General features: G+C 43.6%; 1 protein-coding gene across 9 annotated transcripts in view; it reads left to right on the top strand.

Annotated features, from left to right (window-relative positions):
* Positions 1–20254, top strand: part of DENND2B (DENN domain containing 2B) — a 240505-nt gene that overhangs the window by 140553 nt on the left and 79698 nt on the right. For 6 of the 9 annotated variants that reach the window (XM_045014300.1, XM_045014298.1, XM_045014299.1 and 3 more), the window contains 5 exons: positions 6024–6175; positions 10102–10317; positions 16409–16505; positions 17056–17100; positions 19920–20104. In XM_045014300.1, coding sequence (XP_044870235.1) covers positions 6024–6175; positions 10102–10317; positions 16409–16505; positions 17056–17100; positions 19920–20104 — 695 coding nt within the window. The remainder of the gene's footprint in view (positions 1–6023; positions 6176–10101; positions 10318–16408; positions 16506–17055; positions 17101–19919; positions 20105–20254) is intronic. The other 3 variants (XM_045014301.1, XM_045014305.1, XM_045014304.1) reach the window with 1 other exon arrangement.

Below are 20254 nucleotides of genomic sequence, written 5' to 3' on the forward strand. Positions count from 1 at the left end.
TGAAGCCTATGTAATACATGCAGTCTTCCCCACTCACTCACACCTACATCCCCCTGAATCGCCATCTGTGGTTCTCCAGCTGCAGCAGAGAGAGAATTCCCTAACCACCCTCCCCAACTCCCTTTCTTGGAAAACTGTACTTTGTCTCCATCTTCTGCAAATGGGGTTGGGCACCCGAAGCCCCTGAGCCTGACGGAGTATTGCTGCAGCCTAATGGCAGTCCTGAGCAGGCTGCAGAAAAGGACTGGTTTGGGAATATATGGCTGGGGAGGAATATGTGATCAGAATTGGGGGAAGGAAGCCAGATGATGCCCCACATGCCTGACTTCACAGAGACACTGTAAAATCCAGAGGATGCCAAGGGTGGGTGCAGCCCAAAAGCAACCACAAGAAGTTGGGTGTTGATGATATCTGGGGTCCCGTAGAAACCTGTCCCCCAAAGAAAGGAAGTGTGTGTGTTGGTACCAGTACATACAAAATACTTCACTGATGTACCCATACATTTCCTTTTAGCTCCTTCTCTGCCCTGTTTCCCCTGCCTCTGCCTCTTTCTTCCCCACTCCTACTCTTGTTTCCTCTAAGCTTCTGTACATGGCTGCTGCTTTCCCTCCAATCTCCCCTTTAATGGCCACTGGGGCAATTTTCCCTACCAGCTGTAATTTGCCAATTCACTGTGATGTAACAATTATGAATTATCAGTTTGGTTTTTGTCCTGACTGTACTGTGGACATGCGATGCACATTGTGTTGTACAGTAAATGCCCCTGACATTTACCAAGACTCAGTTGCTTGGTATATGTTACATCTGAGTCTTTTTAGTGCAAAGAAATGCAAAGGGCAGTGATGAAAACGTATTCAGCGCTCCATGACTCACTCGTTTCCTTAGAATAATTCTTTCTCCCAAAGTGGGAAAGAGACTGATACACTCCACTGGCCTGTGTAATGGCAGAGGCATCTGTATGCAGTTTTTCTTTCCACCATCCCATTTTTCACTCTTTTCTCACTCTGAGGCTGGCTTGCTCAGTTTGACTCGGCTTCCCATTTGCCACGTCTGAGGGGCTGAGCAGCAGAACATTCTGTGCTGCTTCACAACTCTGTGGGGCTGCCTTACAGAGCATCACAGAATGAAGAATTACAGCCACTAGCGGAAACTCATTGGTGCTTAAGCTCCAAGGCACCGCATTCCTCACAGCTTTTCCAAAGAAGCTGATTATTTTACCATGACTTTTTACCGTGGACCAATCATTTTGTTGCCAATGAGACCATTCTGCAGATAAATGTACTGTAGATTTACCATGTGTTAACTCAGCAATCCTGTACGTAAAGCTCAAGGAAATGGGAAACAAAAGAGGGCTTGTAAAGGAAGCTGATCTGCAAGCACGGACTAGGAGTAGTTTTTGCCAACAGTTTAACAGTTAATGTGACAGTATACAGTCAGAGGGCCTGATCCAGCTCCCATTAGAGTCAATGGTAGTCTTCCCATTGCCAATAGTGGAAGTTGAATCAGCCACATATGGACAAAGGAAACTTCCTCTCTTTGGCTTCCAATAGAGGCCTCGTTAAAGGGCAGTCTTCCTCTCCTTCATGACAAATAGCAAAAGGAACAAATCAAAAGGACTCCACCCGGTAACAGTCCAGAATGCCTGTGTGCTCCCCTCCTGCACAAAGTCCTGTTGTATGTAAAAATGCTACACTGCAGACTGACTATTCTCCATGGTTCATGGCACTGGCAGGAGTGTGGCGTGGGATGGGGCTGAGGTCCAAAAGGCACTAGAGTTTGGGGAAATGCAGAGACCAAGTTTATGAACCCATGGAACCAGCCCAACTGCATGGAGGATGGTCACCTCCAGGGAACCCCTTGTGGCATTAGGTGACCCAGTAAGAAGCTCCTTGCCTCAATTTCCCTTTTCCAGGCACTTCCATCATATGTGAGAAGGTTGCTCCTCTTGGGATGCCCACCTGCAGCAGGTCATGGCACAACTGGTGATCTGCTTCAGTTTTCCCCTTCTGGAATCCCAGTAACTCTACACAAGCTTTCCACATATCACTAGTCCTTTGTGGGATTCATGTATTAGAAGAGCCCCACAATCATAGTCCAGAATCCCCCCAGCACAGCCCAAACAGTACATTCTCTCTTCCATGTCCCAGCAGTCCTTCAACACACCCTGTATAGCTCCTGCATCTCTCACCATGCTCCAGCTTGTCTCTGGAGGAATGGCTCTGGCCTCTCTCACCACACCTCAACCCAGCTTCTCCAGCTGAGGTGCTTTCCCACCCTGTTTCCTTCCCAGAGCAGGTTCTAGCTTTCATCAGCGGGCTCACCCTGCCATCATTCCCCAGCCCTCTCTGGCCTTCTGGCTTTAACACTCCAGCTCAGAGAGCGAGCACACGTCTCTCTCTGCTGCCCTCAGCCATTAGCCCTCTCTGGCTCGGGGAATTTTACAGGTTACCCCCTGACTGCTTTTCTCTTTCTCCAGCCTGATCAGGCTCCAGTGCTCAACCAGAGAACTCTCACTATTCTCTCCTGCAGGGGCTCCCCTCCTGAAGCTCTCAGCCCAGCTCGGCTCTTCCTTTGGATTCTGGCTTCTCTGCTCTCCCTCTGTGGGCTCTGAACTCACCCTCGCTTTTGGGCTGTCTTTCATTTTTAACTCTAAGGGACAGCCCCACTCTCTTCATTACACCAAAGTAGGGCTCACCTGGACTGGAACAGGAGAGCTGGACCCAATTTCATTTAAGGCGCCAGCCACCCTATTACAGAGGGATTCTTCTTAGCTTGGCAGCGGTACTCCTATCCCACAGCCATCGCTGCACATCTGGACCAATAACTCTACTGCCACTGGCTGCCAGGTCCCACTTCCCTCAATGACCTTAGAGAGGGGAGTCACAGAATACACAGTCACCGTTAGCGCTGCTTTGGGCAGCATTAATTGTCCACCGACATCTCTTTCAGCTTGCCTGCAATCTGGGTAGTGAGGAGGGAGTGGTTTTCCTCCAGCCCTTCCTACCTATTCCTGACCCCATTCATTTCTTCTGCATGGTGCAGGGGAAGACGGAGGGGCAAAGGTGGCTATGCAGAGCAGGCAGGGACCCACTTCTGTGTATAAATGGGCCCACTGGGGCTCGTTTTGCAAATTGGCTTCTTTCTGCACCATCCAGCAAGGAGAGTATATGGACTAAAAATGATAATTATCCAAGGCTTGAAAAGTGAATTAGACCTGAGAGGATCAAATTCCTCCCAGAACTTCCCTGGATTACAACAAGGAGGAATTTGGCCTGAGTTCCTCTTTCTGTAGAGGGCTCACATCAGAGGATCTTGCTCTGGTCTGTGTCACGTTGGTAACACTGTGCCGTCTTTTTTTCCTCTCAAAATACTCATGGCACCTATCTGTATCTTTCACATTTCAGGTAAACATTGCACTGTCCTTTACTCCTTAGATTTAATTGGATTTGAACCATTCCATGTTACTTAAATTCATGAAAAAAGAAAATGAATGTTTATCTACCGACGGATGGGCTCATTTCTGCTCCGGGCTTTGGATACTATACAAGCGAATGCAATAACATTCATTTTGACAGGAAAGCGTATGTTTAACCACTGTCTAATGTATTTGGGTATTTTGAAGTCCATTAATCCATTCTGAAATGCTTCCTTGACCCCATACTTGACTCATTGGCTTACAAGGAATTTTAATGTAGCAGCTACAGTCCAATTCACTGTGAGTAAGTAAAAAAGGCATTTTTTGAAGTTGACTCTTTATGATAAACATAATAACAATAACAAGAGCTGCATGATATTAAAAATCTCAGCTTTACAGATAATGGCATTTGGGTGCAATAGTTATTATTTTTCTTCCTGTGAAAGACATCGCATCAGTTTGACTGGAGATTCCCAGGTTCTCCTGTAGCATTTGTAACTTTAGATTTATATTGTACAGCATATCTCACCCCAAAGCCTTTAACTCCATCAACTGTCTTTCATTTGAATCTAAAGATCTCGACTTTATATAGACACTGGCTTCACTAATACAATATGTACAATTAGATTCCATTCTTATGAGACAATCATCTGTGGCTGCCAATTGAAACATTCTCTAGCAGCCCCAGCAGCAGCAACTATCCAGTCTTTCTAATTAAAACAATACTAAAATATTCAGTCTTGTGTGTGTGTGTGTGTGTATGTGCGTGCATATGTATATATATATATATATATATATATATATATATATATATATATATATATATATATATATATATATGATTAATGGCACTGCCTAAAGTTTAAAGACTGTACTTCAGTATCTTACGTTATTGATGTAGTATTTTTTCTCCATGCGCTTGATGCACATATATATGTGTGTGAGATATAGATATACGGCATGAAAAAACTATTGCTAATGCAGTGTTAAAGTAAAAAAAAATTCAAGCACTCAACATTTAAAAATTTACAACTGAGGTTGAAAGCTCAGCCTGAACTGTGCCCTCCTGTGCACAAGGAGACAGCATGATATAATGGTTAGACAATTGGACTGGGAGTCAGGTGGCGTGGGTTGTAATCCTGGTTGTGCTGTAGACGTGCTGTCGCTTAATTTCTCTGTGCCTCCGTTTCCCCATTGTAAAATAGGGATAACGATGCTTACTTTTAGTAAAATGCTTTTAAATCTCTAGATGAAAAGTCTTTTATTGGCACATATATTAATTATTAATATATTATTATAACTTTACATAATTATACTGTAAATTGTCAATTAGTACAATGTATAATATAATACAAACTGTATTTCTTATGCACCCTTACGTGTAGTAAGTTGCAATACAGTATATACAGTGTAAATATCAGGCTTGATTTTTAAGTCTCAGTGGGGTCTACCAATCAAACCCAGTTTGAAGAAAATCAGTTCAAAGGTTTAAGGTTATGAACATCTAACACTGAATTTTGAGAGTTTGAGACAGTCTTGAAGTTTGATGATCGCCATTTTGGAATGATCCTCTGATAACCATGAGACTGGAATGATCCTGAGCAGGGATAACCCAGAGTTTGAAGCTACATCACTGATATACTGTTCTAAATAAATTATTGAAAAAAGTTTCAAATTCCCCATTTTCAGAAGTACATGATAACTAAAATGACTTTATCCAGGTCCCTCAGGGAGAAGTGTATTCATCCTGAGTGTACCGAGAAGGTGGAGCTCCGCAGCTCCTTGAAGAGTAATGGTTATCTTTTATTATCAGAACATAAATCTAGACCACAAAATTTGTATCTGGATGTCTGCACTAAAGTTCACAAATGTTGGCCCATTTTTACTTCTAAGGGTTAGAATAATGCTTTCCCCATAAGTCGTGTTTAATGAATTAATTATTTGGACCTCTTTACACGTTACTGGCCAGATGTGTCCTCATGACCTATGGAGAATATTGATTTAGATAAAATTAAAAGAGAAAGGAAGTATTTAATTGGGGAGTAGGAAGTATTTTTAGAGATGACTTTGAGAAGGCAATAGGAGTGGTGGAAAAAAATAGTGAACCGCACTCTTCTCCTTGCCTCATCATTCACACATTTCTTTTGGCATTGTTGGGTTTAGATGCTATTCCCTCTTCACCTTCTCTGGCAAGAGACCACAGAGGTAAGGCAGTAAGTAATAAAGGTTGAAATACCTGTGGTTTAATGGTAGTGTGTTGAGAACTGTTCAGTGCTATTCATTTCACTCTGTGAGAGGCTGCTATGGATGAGTAAAACCCACCAATATGTTTTAAAATAGGTATGTGCCTTAGATTTTAGACATCAGTAAAATTTGCCCAGCTGTGGATGCTCAGAAGCAAGTCTTGTGAAATCTTTGCATTTTATTTTTAAAAAAAAATGCCGACATCATAGCCAAGATCTACTCCAAATATTTCCAGCTGCAGTCGAAGGGATGACTCATGCTGAAAGCTGAGGAGCTTTGCTATGACTCTTTCACTTGGTTCACATGATTATTTTTTTTTAACATTCCTGTCTGTTTTTCGTTTCTTTAAAAAAAAAAAAATGAGAAGGAGATTCACCCAAGGAAAATCCATACGAGGATGTGGAGCTAAAAGGCCGTCACGCAGGCCGAAAATCCCAGCAGCTCTCTGAGAATTCCCTAGATTCTTTGCACAGGATGTGGACTCCGCACGACAGGAAGTACACATCGCCTCCCCAGGTAATTCAGAACTTCTTAGAGTATAAGCCTTCATTTCTTACTGTGATTTAAGTTATTTTTAACCTTTTGCAAGAGAATCAACCCAGGCATAGCAGGAACAATAATTGTATCCAAGTGAGAAAGGGCATAAAGAAAAACAGTTTAGACAAACACTTCTAATAGTTGCTGTAAACACTTTAATGGCCATAATCTAGATATTCTTCAGCATCAATTTAGGGTAAAGGTTTATTGTTACTCGGAACAATGCTGATATTATTGAATATATTAATTGCTACTATTTAGAAATGCTGATTCTGATCCAGCACCCTTTGCAGTCAGTGAGAGTATTTCCACTGATTGTAATGGGTACTCAATCAGGCCCTAAACCCTTGTGATTACTGATGCTTTCCCTACATCCATTCAAAATTCTCCAGTGGGCTTTTAGAAAGGACGGAACAAAGAAGAAACGCTTTTTCATCTTGTGCAAGTGTTGCTCACTGAGCAGTGAGGTAACTTATGTTATATTGTAAAATAGTTTTTATTACCAAATTTTGAAAAAAAACAAACACAATATTAAATGCATAATGAAGAGGAAGAAAGACAAAGTATCACACTTTTTCCTCCCAAAGAACAAAATTTAAAAAAAAAAAAGGAAAAGCCTGAATGCCTACATTCTGGACCTGACTTGGCTAGAACTGTGTGAACTGCTGACAGCACAGTCCAAAGACCTGGAAGTCGGAGACGTCTGCATTTTGTGGAGAATTTCCCAGAGTAGTCCAATTGTGTGCGAAAGTTGTGAAATGATGTTGGGTTTTTGTTCAATATAGGAGAATTTTCACTCAAAAATGGTCCTAGTCTCAAGCACAATTGTAGATTTTAAAATACACCTCTACCGCGATATAACGCTGTCCTCGGGAGTCAAAAAATCTTTCCACGTTATAAGGAAACCGCATTATATCGAACTTGCTTTGATCCGCCGGAGTGCGCAGCCCTGCCCCCCTGGAGTGCTGCTTTACCGCGTTATATCTGAATTCGTGTTATATCAGGTCGCGTTATATCGGGGTAGAGGTCTATATGTGTATATATAATGTTAAAATAATATGCATGTATTACTTTGACATTCAAAATTTCATTTTGGTCAAGATGTATTTTTGCATTGAATCAAGCAGACATTCACATCGGTTTCATGAAAAGGTCACAAAAAGGCACATTTCCATCTTGACAAATGGCCTCGAACCAAACCGGGACTATTTCATCACTAAATTAAATCTTTGGGATCTTTTTGGCACCATGGTCCATAAAACTTTCGTAGTGCCAGCGTTTACAGTTCACATGATGCTTCAATTATAAAACAGGAACACTAGCAAAAAAGGAGGACTAAATAAGGCCAGCAGAGGGTCACTGAAAAGGCAATGACAAATGTAGAATGAGTAAGAAGGCAGAGGAGAAAAAATTGTAGCCACAACAGAGATGAAAGAGTTACCACTGATGTTGATGATGATTTACTTGTATTATGGTAGCACCTCGAGGCCCCAAATGAAATTTGCCCCGCTGTGCTTGGCACTGGAACAGATACATAGTAAGACACAGTCCTTGCCCCCAGGAATGTGCAGCCTAAATAGACAAAACAGACAAAGGGTGAGAGAAAGGAAGGATTATTCTCCCCATTTTACAGGTGGGAAGGTGAGGCAAAGATTGATTAAGTGACTTGCCCAAGGTCACACAGGAAGTCTTTAGTTGCAAAACCAGTAATTGAACTCAGATCCCCAGAGTCCTAGCCTAGTCATAGGCACAAGACTGTCCATCCACTGATAACTTCTTTCTGACATGGGACCAGAAATTTGAATTAAATTCTGTCATAGCTATGGTGTCATTTTGCCTAGATATAAAGCAAGTAGATGACTACTGTCGCTCATCCATGAACCTGTAGGATTCTTCAGTGCAGGGCCGCCCGGGGGGGGGGGGTGGCGGCAAGTGGGGCAATTTGCCCCAGGCCCTGGGCCCCACAGGGGCCCCCCACAAGAGTTTTTGGGGCCCCTGGAGCAGGGTCCTTCACTCACTCCGGGGGTCCCGGAAAACTCTCACGGGGCCCAAGCCCCCGGAGCTTCTTCCACTCTGGGTCTTCGGTGGCAATTCGGCGGCGGGGGGGGGTCCTTCCGCTCCGGGACCTGCCTCTGAAGTGCCCCGAAAACCTGCGGCGGGGGGTCCTTCTGCCCCGGGACCCGCCGCCGAAGTGCTGGGTCTTCGGCAGTGGGGACCCCCCGCTGCCGAAGACACCAGGCCCCCTGAATCCTCTGGGCGGCCCTGCTTCAGTGATTCAAAATAGAAAAGTCACCGTCTCCTGATGAACAGTCACTTTAGCTACTTTTCATCTCCCAGTTTTTCCAGTGCTGTATTCCCTTAAAATCATACATCATGATGAACAATATGGAAGAGATCAGGAAGTCAACAAGGTTTGGACAATCATCTCCCAGCTGAATTCATTTCACTAAGCTCAACACTGTTGATGATTTTTTCTGGCTTGAGGACTTGTGGTTACCAGAGACCTCAGAAACGCTGGTCTGCGGTCCTTCTGAACCCCACTGTGGTTTTGATCTTCTTTCCAATTTGTTTTTTAATATTTGAAGGATTCAAATTAAAAAAGAAAATGTTTTATTGATAGCATTGTGTCTGTGACACAAATCCCATGTATACCTATCAGCAAAAAAACATGCTTAAGCATATAGAATATGCAGCTCCTGGAGCTCTTTAAAGAATAATGGTTGCTGCAGGAATATGAGACCGTAAATCTAGACCCCAAAAGTGCTGGTTTGGGCTGTAGTTTATTAATCTGTTTGTTGGAGCAAGTAGACTTCTTACTGTAGTATGTTAGTAACTGGCAGTATTAATAGTAAGATTAATAAATATCACATAACATCTTTCATCTGAGCATCTGATAGCACTCTAGAAACCTTGATTAGGCCTCTTAAAATATCTGAGGTAGGCACAGTAATTATCCTGATGCAGGTAGGTAAACTGGGGCATGGAGAGATTAAGAAAGTGGTGCTTGCCCACATTTAAACAGTGGCTGGGCTGGAAAAAGAACCCAGAAATCTTGGCTCCCAGTCCACTGCGTTAACCCCTGGGCAGCAGTACAGTACATTGCTGCCACACAATACCAAATACTGTTAGGAATCCTAGAATTGTTCTTGCCCATAGATTGCTTAATTGATGTAGTGAGGCTCAGCCTTCCCACAGTGATCAGCTAAGCAGATTCATGTTTTGAAGAAGTTTTCAGAAGATTCTTCATGAATGTGAGACGGAGGAAAAACTAGGTTTCAAGTTCTTGAAATGATTGAGATAGTCTTTACTGTATAGGGCAAGGCAATGTTATAGAAAAACAGAAGGCCTGATTTCCCCACACCAGTGACACACCATTGACATCAGCGGAGTTAGTCCTGATTTACAGGAGTGTAAGGGAAGGGAGAATCAGACTCACTGTGTCAGTGCTCTGATGTCAGCCATACTTTTATACTGGGATACAATATTAACATGCACACTTTATTAAATTGTCTGACCTTTACCCAACAATGTTTGTGGACGTTTAGGGCCCTGATTCAAAATTCATAGGAGTCAATGCAAGATTTTCTGTTGACCTCAGTGCACTTTGGATCAGGTCCTAAACGCCGATCCAGATCTGATCTTTTTTATTTGGACCCTTCTGTGCTTAAAACCATTGTACCTGTTGTAGAGAGGATGCTTATCTGGCAAAAAAAAGTTTGTATTGCCATAACATGTTCACAAAGAGCCTTTTCCGGCTCTCTTTGAAGTCAGTTGAGAGTCTTTTCATTGACTTTGGAGGGAGATAGAACAGACCCCAACACAGCTGGCTTTTGCCACCATGGCTTCATGTCTGTGATAGGTGCTTCTCCAACAAATAGGATGTCAAGTTGTTCATGTTTTTGCAGCTACCTTCAAAGCCCAGCAGCCAGTCCTTGCGCATTGGGAACTGGTCCGAGAGGAAGAGCCATCGCTTACCACGACTACCCAAGCGACACAGCCATGATGACATGCTGCTTCTGGCTCAGCTTGGGATCCCCTCCTCCCCTTCCAGTCTGAATGAGGACAGTCTGAGCACCACAAGTGAGCTGCTGACCACACGCAGGGCCAGGAGGATCCCTAAGGTAATGGCCACTATAGTATTGTCCAATTCATGTATCAGTCACAAGGGTCCAGCCTTGGTTTCACTTTCACTAAGGCCAGTGTGTGTGTGAGTTGTCACAAGAACAGATCCTCAGCCCCACTCTGGCCGTGCGAAGCAGCCCTTTGGTTGGCTTAACTGGCCCCTTAAGGATTCCCTCTGCATTGGGGAATGCTCTGATGATGTGGAGCCGCAGTAGTGGCTGCTATTCCACCCCACCTCCTGCCCTGGGCCTCAGGGACGTGCCTGAGGAAAAGGACATATGATTAAGGCATCCTTGCCCCACTGTGATCTCAGCTGCTAGAATGGCCCCTTGGAACTAGGGGGCTGCTAGCTTAAGTTAGAACAGCCTGCAGGCTGCTCTGATTTGTGTTGAGTATCTGGCAAGGTGCAGATTGGCCCCAGGATCTGGAGGCCACAAAGATGGCTTAAATCTTCCCATGTCCCAGTAATCAGTTTCATGCTGTGCGCAGCTCAGCCAGTCTGGAGGTTCTTGCCCAGTATGTCTGTACAGCGTTTATCCATCAATTAAGTCTTTAGTTTTCCCTGTAGAAAGAAATGTTGTGTCCAGATTTGAAACAGCCAGCGGAAGAGCTAGGAACTGTGGGGAGTAGAAGGAGATCTCCGTGTTTACACACATTTGCTGCATGCAGTGGAGCTGGCATGAGAGATCCTCCCCTGGAGGTGGGGTGGCTCTGCATTGCTCCCAGCTGGGCCTGGGCCTTCAATGTGGCCCAAAATATTAAACACCCTTTTGCCAGCCTGACCTAGCTTGATGTTTTATTCAGCTTTTCCACTGTTTAAAACAATCACATGATTTTCTGAAAGCTCCATAAGGCCGAGCATTGTACTGTACCTCACTCAAGGAGTCTGAATTTGTAACTGTTGATCTGTCACTATTTATAATGTTCAGTACGCAGCTTAGGATTTTTGCTTCTTTGTTTTGTTTATTACAGCTGTTCCTAAGGCAATCTCCACTGACCTAACATGGGCCCTATGCTTGACTCACAGCCTGTGCAGTCCAGATCAACTTGTCTTTACAGATACAAAATAAAAATGAATTAAATTTGAACTCTTTCGGCCAAATAAAAAGTTTCAAATGTCAAGTGGGAAATGAAATAATTGTCTGGTACAATAGCGTCAAGGAGGAGAGAATAGCCAACATGTTTATTTTTAGCCTGTGAACAATGCTAGTTTTTATTGTACATTTCACTCTTTCCTGTTCAATAAAGGAGTGTTTTTAAAATGATGTAGCTATAAATATTGTGTGGACAGAAGAGGAACATTTTTATATTTCTGAAATTCTGCCTAAGCAGGAAGCAAATTAAAATGAAGGCAACTAATTATATGCCCTTAAATAATTATATCAGGGCCAGATTCTGATACCCTTACTAACATTGAGTATAATACCTTACTGCAGGAGTAAGATGTTACTTAGTGGGACTTCAGTGGCTCTACCCCGGAGTAAGTTATTACTCAATGTCAGTAAAAGCAGCAAAATTTGGACCTTAATTTTGTACCTCTTTCTTCCATTTGTTTCTCTGATTTAAAGGGATAGTGTCATCTTGAAAATTTCCATTGTTGCCAACTCTCACAATTGTATTGCAAGTCTCACAATATTTGATGTTTTCTTAAAGCCTCAGCTACTGGAATCATGTGATTGTGGGAGAACCTCAACTTTCATTAAAAGAAAAAATTAGTTTCTAGCCCTTGTGGAGAAAAACTTGAAAATGTGACTCCCAAAGACACAGAAACTAAAAGGCAATAAATAAATAAATTAATAAACAACTATCTTTTTAAAATGTCATGATTTTTAAGTCAGTGTCATGGTTTTAGTGTGGCCTGACATAGGATATTTGAAGAGGTGGGTTTGGCGATACTAGAGACTACTTGTGGAGTAAGGTACTAATCAACATGAGTAAAAGCAGCAGAATTTGTCCCTTTAATTTTGTACCTCTCTTTCCTCCTTTTTGTTTCTCCAGTGAAAGGGAAGCTGTTAACTTGGAAATCATATTTCCATCAGAAAATTATGTACCTCCTGTTATAACCACCCAAGTTGACCTGAACTGACTAAAACTGATCAGCGAGAAATGATTTGTTCCTCTGCTTACTTTGTGCATTTGACAGTGCTTTGTGTGAAGTCAGTTTCACTGTGCTCTTGCTGGTCAATTGCACTGATTCTCAGAGCAACCTGGCTGGGCCTTAATGTAACTGAGAATCTGCCACCCAGTATGGTGACATCACTCTGATACGCTGCTCTATGGGGAGTTCACATCCATGCTCTTCCCCAGGCGTTGAAAAAGGGTATTTGCTGACAACAGCAAAACTAAAACTGAACAGGTCACCGGCAGGCATGTGCACAGAGAGGAAAGGGAAGGGAAAAGATGAGCAGGGCCCAAATGTGTTTGGTGCTGTTGCTCTCCTCATGTGGCCAATAGTCCTTTCTAAATATCAGCAAAGGAGCAGGCAGGACAAAGTCTTAGCTTTTGCAATTTTTTCTTTTTCCTTGATTTTCTTTTGTTCTTTTTTCCAGAAAAAAAAAGCTTCATGATTGTTTTTTCCGAAGGAATTAACAAGAACTCAGAATACAGTGTCCTGTTTAAAGGGTGCTTGGTCAGGAATTTGAATTTTTAGAAATTAGTCAATTTGAGGAATTTCATATTGACACAGTACCTTGGAGTGGTCTAACTCATCTCTTGCCCTCCCCTCACAATCCCTGAGCTAATTACATAGAGTCTGAACCAGCAGGGCTAAAAGCTCAGGCTCCATTTAGGGAGAGAATATGTGTGTTCAGGTCCCACATCAGGCCTTTTGCTCAGATTCAGTGTTGACGCTGCTGTTAGAGGCGTCACTGCTCAGAGGAGTCATTAAGCTGAAGTCCCCCATGCCAGCAGCCTCCATTGCTTTGGCCTTAGAGGTAGAAGCTAAAGAACCCTTGACTAGTCCGAGGGGAAACTGCAGGAGTTCTGATCACCACTTCTCAGTAAAACAGCTTCTAATATCCAGAGTTGTAGGGCAGCTATAGCTCTGTGCAGGACAGCTGCTGCCTTTGTACACGCAGTGCTTGGGCCCGCTGAAGTCAATGGGAATCTTTCTGTTGACTTCTGTGGGCTTTGGATCAGTCCCCTAGGCACTGCGGTCCCAGTATTTAACTCCTTCGGAGAAAGTCCCTGGAACTACCCTTAGACTGGATGGTGCTGTGTAAAGTGGTGAAGGGGAGTGAGTAACCACAGCATGCCCACTCATTGCTGGCATCAGTAGCCTTGTTGAACAGCCTCCTTGGGATGTCTATCTTGTATGTAGGTGGGATTTCCTGGAGCGGCTTCAGCCAATCAAGATTTCCTCACTCATATGCTGTTTGTAGCTGTACAGCTTCTAGGCCAGTAAAACCAGGAATGAGACCACAAGCAGAGCAGTTCCAAGTGGATTTCAGTTCATCATTACAAGCACAAATTGTACATGGGTTAGCGAGCAGCAGTAAAGGGAAAGCACTAAATGCCTGTTTGTTAGGCAACAAATAATGTCTTGCGTATAAACAATTGATTCTGGGCCAAATTCTGCTCACATTTATGCCTTTGTAAATGAGGTCAGTAGTGTCACCACATCAGAGTAGCTGAGATTGGAATCTGAACAATGATGAAAATAAAATTTGACATCAAAACTGCATACAAATCTTTCTTATAGTATTCATAACAAAGTTGAACAGCGTGATCTTGCTATCAGATTGAGTATAGGAGTTAGTGATTCCTGAGCTCCAGTCTGTGCTCTGTTACTGACTTTCTATGAGGCGTTGAACAAATTGCTTAATCTCACTATGCCTCCATTTCCTTTCCTGTAATATGGGGATAATACCTACCTTTTGTCAATCATGTTGAGATCCCACAATCCAAATGCAACTTATATTGACTCACAGGGGTATTGTGAAGATTTCAAAGAGCTTTACAGACATTAAGCAATTAAAGTACTGTTTAAGTGCTCATTCTTAATTATAACGTCTATGTCAAAGTAACTAGGGAGACAAGGTGGGTGAGGTAATATCTTTTATTGGACCAACTTCTGTTGGTGAGAGAAACAAGCTTTTGAGCTTACACAGAGCTCTTCTTCAGGTCTGAGAAAGGTACTCAGAATGTCACAGCTAAAAACAAGGTGGAACATGCATTGTTTAGCATAAGTTATTAATACATATTGTACATATTATACATATTATACATATTGTAAGAGACCATTCAGGGCGAAGTGGCCAGTTAACATCTCTGCAGTCATAGGACAAAAAACAGGGCTTAGTGGGTTTCAGATTGTTGTAATAAGCCATAAATCCAGTGTCTTTTATTAAGTACATGATTTTTAGTGTCTAGCAAAGTTATGAATTTAAGCTCCCAGGCTCATCTTTTGAGGGTATTATGGAGATTTCCTTTGAGGATGAGGACTGAGAGGTCAGATATGGAGTGATCACTTTATGAAAAGTGTTAGCCCACAGGTGATATTTGTCATTCATCATTTTCCTGTGTGAGTTCATTCAGTGACTGTCTGGATCCACTCACATAGTTGTTATTGGGCCATTTAGTGCACTGGATGGAGTACACCACATGTTGTGATAGGCACGTGTAGGATCCATCAATCTTGAATTGTGTGTTGTGGGGGATATTTGATCATTGTAGCAGTGGAGGTATGCCTACAGGTTTGGCATCTGTTGTTCTGGTGGGGTCTGGTGCTGCTTTGAGTTGGTGTGTTAGGAGCTTGCTTCTAATGATGAGCTTTGTGAGGTTGTTTGATGTCCAGAAGAGAGGGGTTTGGGAAAGAGTTCTTTCAGGATGTGGTCCCCATTGAGTATGGGTTGTAATTGTTTTATGATACTCCATATAGGTTCCAGTGTGGGATAATATGTAACAACAAGGGGCATGCGGTCAAAAGGTTTTTATTCTGTACTGAAGCAGATGGCCCATTCTATGGTAGAATCGTAGGGCTGGAAAGGACCTCAAGAGGTCATCTAGTCCGGTCCCTTGCACGCATGGCAGGACTTAATATTATCTATTATGATCTACTTCTCTGGTGGAGTGTCCTTGTTTGGTGAAGGTGGTTTTAAGTGTGTTAAAGTATATATCCCTGACTTTCTCCTCAGAGCATGTTCTGTCGTTTCTGTCCATCTGTCGCTTGGCTGTAGGTAACCAATTTTTTGGTGTGTTTGGGGAGACTATGAGGTCTGTGAAGGTAGGTGTGATGATCCCTGGGTTTCTTGTATATAGTTGTCAGTAGAGTTCCATTGCAGAAGCTGATTGTGGTATTGAGGAAATAGATGCTGGTGTGGGAGTGTTCTAGAGAGAGTTTGATGGTAAGTGGGAACCATTTTGCTGAGTGGTTTGAGCTACTTAGTGAATCTTTTGCAGCCAGCCTGTGTCTCTTGTATTTTGAACAGACTGACTTCCTAACAAACAGTTCTTGTCAAGGTTAGCCCTGCTAAGGAAGAAGTCTTAAGTATGCTTTACCAAGGGTTAAATTCTGCTTTGGTTAGCAGTGGGAATTTGGAACCTGACTTTGAAAAGCTTTTACAGGTGAGGGTAGACTGGAGAAGGTAGTTACAGCACCGCTGAAGGTCAATAAATACAACACAACTTTATGGCAAAACCCTATTGGCCAGATCCTCAGCTGATGTAATTAGGCACTAAAATCAATGGAACTATGCTGATTTACACTAGCTAAGGATCTGGCCCTGTATTGCAAAATATTTCACAGAATTGGAGTCAAATTATGTAGTCCTTAGTGGAGCAAATGATGTCCCTGATTCAGGAAGGGGCTTTACCCCTAGATAAAGGAGAAAAGGTATGTTTTCAGCTGAGATTGGAAATAAGATGGAGAATCATTGAGGAGAAAAGAGACAGGAAGGCAGTTTCAGATGGCAGAGGCTGCAGAGGACAAAGCTGTCATGCCAGTAGTGGCCAGATTATGTGGATGGTCAGAAGGAAATAAATGAAGATACATAAAAGATTTCTAAAGAGAAAATGATTACACTTGCTGTTTATTTGTCGTCTTGTGACAATGTATTCTAATGTGTAACCCTCCTGGTTTCTTTTTTGCAGCTTGTACAAAGGATCAATTCTATCTATAGTGCAAAAAGAGGGAAAAAAAGATTGAAGAAGCTTTCAGTGTCCAATATTGAGACAGCATCACTGCGAGGTATAACACAAATCTCTTGGTCTAATGAGACAATACGGTACTTTGTCCATGTGAATATGATAGGAATTGAGTATCAGAGGGGTAGCTGTGTTAGTCTGGATCTGTAAAAAGCAACAAGAGTCCTGTGGCACCTTATAGACTAACAGATGTATTGGACCATAAGCTTTCGTGGGTGAATACCTTGATGCCATGCAACCTCCTTTCAAAAAGCTAAGAACAAGTGGAAGCGCTCAAATCATTTTTCAAAATGATGCATCCACCCGTGTAGTTTTACACGGGGGGGATTCAGTGAAACAGTCTTTGCTGTAAAGGGGTCTAAACCTTTGTACTTTCAGCTAGGCTGTGCCCTGCATCTCAAGCATAAGAATAATCCGGTTACAATTAACAGTCTCCACAAAGGGATCCTTGGAACCACTGATTCGGTGCAGTCTGAAACTCCGGCACAGGGTGTGCTGATCGCAGGGCTAAGCATTGAACCTTAGCCAAAAAATAAACCTCTAAAAAAGTTGTTGTTTTGCCTTTAACAGACACCTCTTTATCTCTTTTGCAGATGAGAACAGTGAGAGTGAAAGTGACTCAGATGACCGGTTTAAAGGTGAGGGGTCAGTCCGCGTTAGTTTCCAGTCAGTCACACTTGCAGTCCCCCTCAAAATAAATGCTCCTTTTATTGCATGATGCTCCTCTCCATGGGAGGGCGTGCAATTTGATTTCCTCTCTGAAACCTGCTACTCCTGACTCCATTCACAAAGTTTGGAAATGCCAGATCATGAACATGATGTAAATATTGGAAATCGGGTGCACAGTGAACTGTGAGGGTCTAACTGATTTTAGGAGAAGGAGAAGCCATGAAACATAATGAGGAACCTGCTTTGATAATGCTTGGTATGCTGGCACTTTCTTTCTAAGATGCACTTGCCTGTGTGTGTGCACAAATATGTCTGCAGAGTCCAGATAGTAAAAACTACTATAAGGTGTGCATCCAGGGCCACCCAGAGGATTCAGGGGGCCTGAGGCAAAGCAGGGGAGTTGCAGCGCTTGTACTCACCCGGCGGCGGTCCAGGTCTTCAGCAGCGGAGGGCCCTTCAGTCACTACACGTCTTTGGCAGCACTGAAGTGCCCCCCCGCTGCTGAAATGCCACCGAAGACCCGGAACAACTGAAGGGCCCCCCGCCGCCGAAATGCGGCCGAAGACCCGGACTGCTGCCAGGCCAGGGCTCGCGGGGCATTTTGGCGGCGAGGGGGCCCTTCAGTCGCTCCACATCTTTGGCAGCACTGAAGGGCCCCCCGCTGCCGAAATGCCGCCGAAGACCCGGACTGCTGCCAGGCCAGGGCTCGCAGGACCCCTACAGGGCCCGGGGCATGGGGCAAATTGCCCCACTTACCCCCCACCCCCAGGCGGCCCTGTGTGCATCAGGGAGACTAGCGTAGCATCTACATGCAGTACAATTGGCTCAAGCCTGAGGAATTACTCTCTCGTTTTCAGGAGTACTGAAATTCAGACCAAACTATACAAAGGAAGGAAAGCAGCAGGGTTCTTCCTCTGCACCAGCAATTGTTTCTATTGATTTTCTTTTTATTGATTTAAAATACTCCACATTATTAATCATAGGGAAAAAGAAAACAGTAGTGCAGAATTGTGGCTCTGAGCTGGGGAGTGGAATGTACAGTTTTGTGTGTGTCTCTGTAATGGGGCTGGAGCTGTCTTAGGTGCTATCAGTGTCCCGTTCTCTTCGGGAGAACTGAGCAGGCAGGTGGCTGGTAGGGCACTCTGAGAAAAGAGCTTTCAATTCTGGGTGCTAGTGATGTGAGTATGCGCTGTGTGGTCAAAGCCAGATATTCCCTGTCATGCTGTTTAATTTTAGCCTGAAGTTTGGGTGCACTGTAACCTGCCTGCCTGCCTAGAAGCCTTTGTGTAAAATTGAGACAGCATGTTAAACCTTACCAGTCACATTGCCAGTACAGAGCATGGGACACATTTCATAATGTGCCTGTATAATATCTTTCTAATTGAAGAAGAAGCGTCTCTGGATAGTAAATGGCTTGTGGAGCCATCCCCACTCTCTGAATTATGTCAGGCTGAGTCCTGGCCCAGTTCCTATGGCAGTAAGAGTCCCATGGAAATAGGCTGTACATGGGAGTGAATGGTGTGGGGAGAGAGCCGCTCCTGTTCTCTGGGCAGCTGTCAGTGAGCTATCGCTGCCCTGAACAGCCTGATGCAAATCCTAGTCCTGCCTCTCTCTGCAGCAGAAACCACAGGACTTACTTGCACCCCAAGGTGTGGCTGGAGGAGAGAGAGGAGTGTTAGGACTGGGCTCCTTTGTTACTTGAGGGAGCATTGGTGCCTCAAGGGAGAGTTGGGAGCTTCTCCCCTCATCGTTGTTGGGGATCATCAGTCTGATGGGTCCATCTTAATAACTCATCACCATGGAGGCAGTTCTGCCTGTTGCGAAGACTGGGTTATGGCATCACAGGGGCAGGTGAAGGAGAATGGACATAGCCATGTCTTTTTGCACACGTAGGGCCAAATTAGGTCACCTGTGTGCAGGATCCTGGGGTGGAGAGGTGAGCATGAGGATGCAGAGAGCCCTTTCCCACGTAGTGTCTGTGCACAGGAGGCTGTAGTATGGCTGCTTGCATTGCCCAAGCAATTTGGGGGCTGCTGCTAACATGCTAATGGGAGCATGTTAGGATCAGAGTTGGGTGTGACCATGATTTCATCCCTGCCCTGCACATTAGATGGTGTCAGAAGGGCAGCCCTGTGGGGAACTCAAGCTACCCCTTTTCTAAATGCCTTGGGCCCCCAGGAGCTTGCTGCATTGTGCCTTACATATTAGAGAGCCATGGTGTGTTTCTTCAGCATTGCTAAGTGCCCAACACGCCACTCCTTACAGGCCAGCAGATGCATAATTTTGGTTCACGTTAAATTCCTCAATGATAATCATCAGCAGTGGGATATAAACAACAGAAAATGTTGCAAATACGCCGATGGGGGTTGTAGCTTCAAGGTGTAGTCATTAAAGATTGATAGGCTGTGTTACTGGCCTTTCCTGATCTAGCCCAGGTCTGAGTCTGATCTGTTACCCTCACCAAGCCCGTTGACATCAGTGCAGTTGCAGGCATATACACAAAAGCACAATTTAGCCTTATATGTGTAGAACAAACAGAACTTTGGCAGGGTTAAAGTTCTATGAGCTGCAAATGATTCCACTAGCTTAGTGTTGCATCATTTCAATTCTTGCAGAAGGCTTTGATTTATGGGTGGAATTAATAAGAGAGAGCAGAGCATGAATGTCTACTTTTAAAGGGGAGCATGTTTGGACTAGGATCTTGACAAACATCAAATTCTTTGTGAATGTCTGTGGTTTACATGTCAGTTCCAGGTAACAATCTTTCTTTCTTTTTTGTAAATACTAGCTCATACCCAGCGTCTCGTCCACATCCAGTCAATGCTGAAGAGAGCTCCTAGTTACCGCACCCTGGAATTGGAGCTGATTGAATGGCAGGAGCGTGAGCTGTTTGAGTATTTTGTGGTAGTGTCTCTGAAAAAGAAACCTTCTAAAAATACTTATCTCCCAGAAGTGACATATCAATTTCCCAAGGTAAAGCAACAACCTACTTTGTTTGTGGTTACCTATTTTCAATGCATTTAAGATGTTTTGGCTAAGATCAATAAAAGGAGCAATTCATAGGAATCGGCTTTTAAGCCGGGTCAATAGACCTGATGTCTGAATTTATCTAGAGCTTTCTGT

Source organism: Mauremys mutica, chromosome 4 (assembly GCF_020497125.1).
Source record: "Mauremys mutica isolate MM-2020 ecotype Southern chromosome 4, ASM2049712v1, whole genome shotgun sequence".
Lineage (NCBI taxonomy): Eukaryota > Metazoa > Chordata > Testudines > Geoemydidae > Mauremys > Mauremys mutica.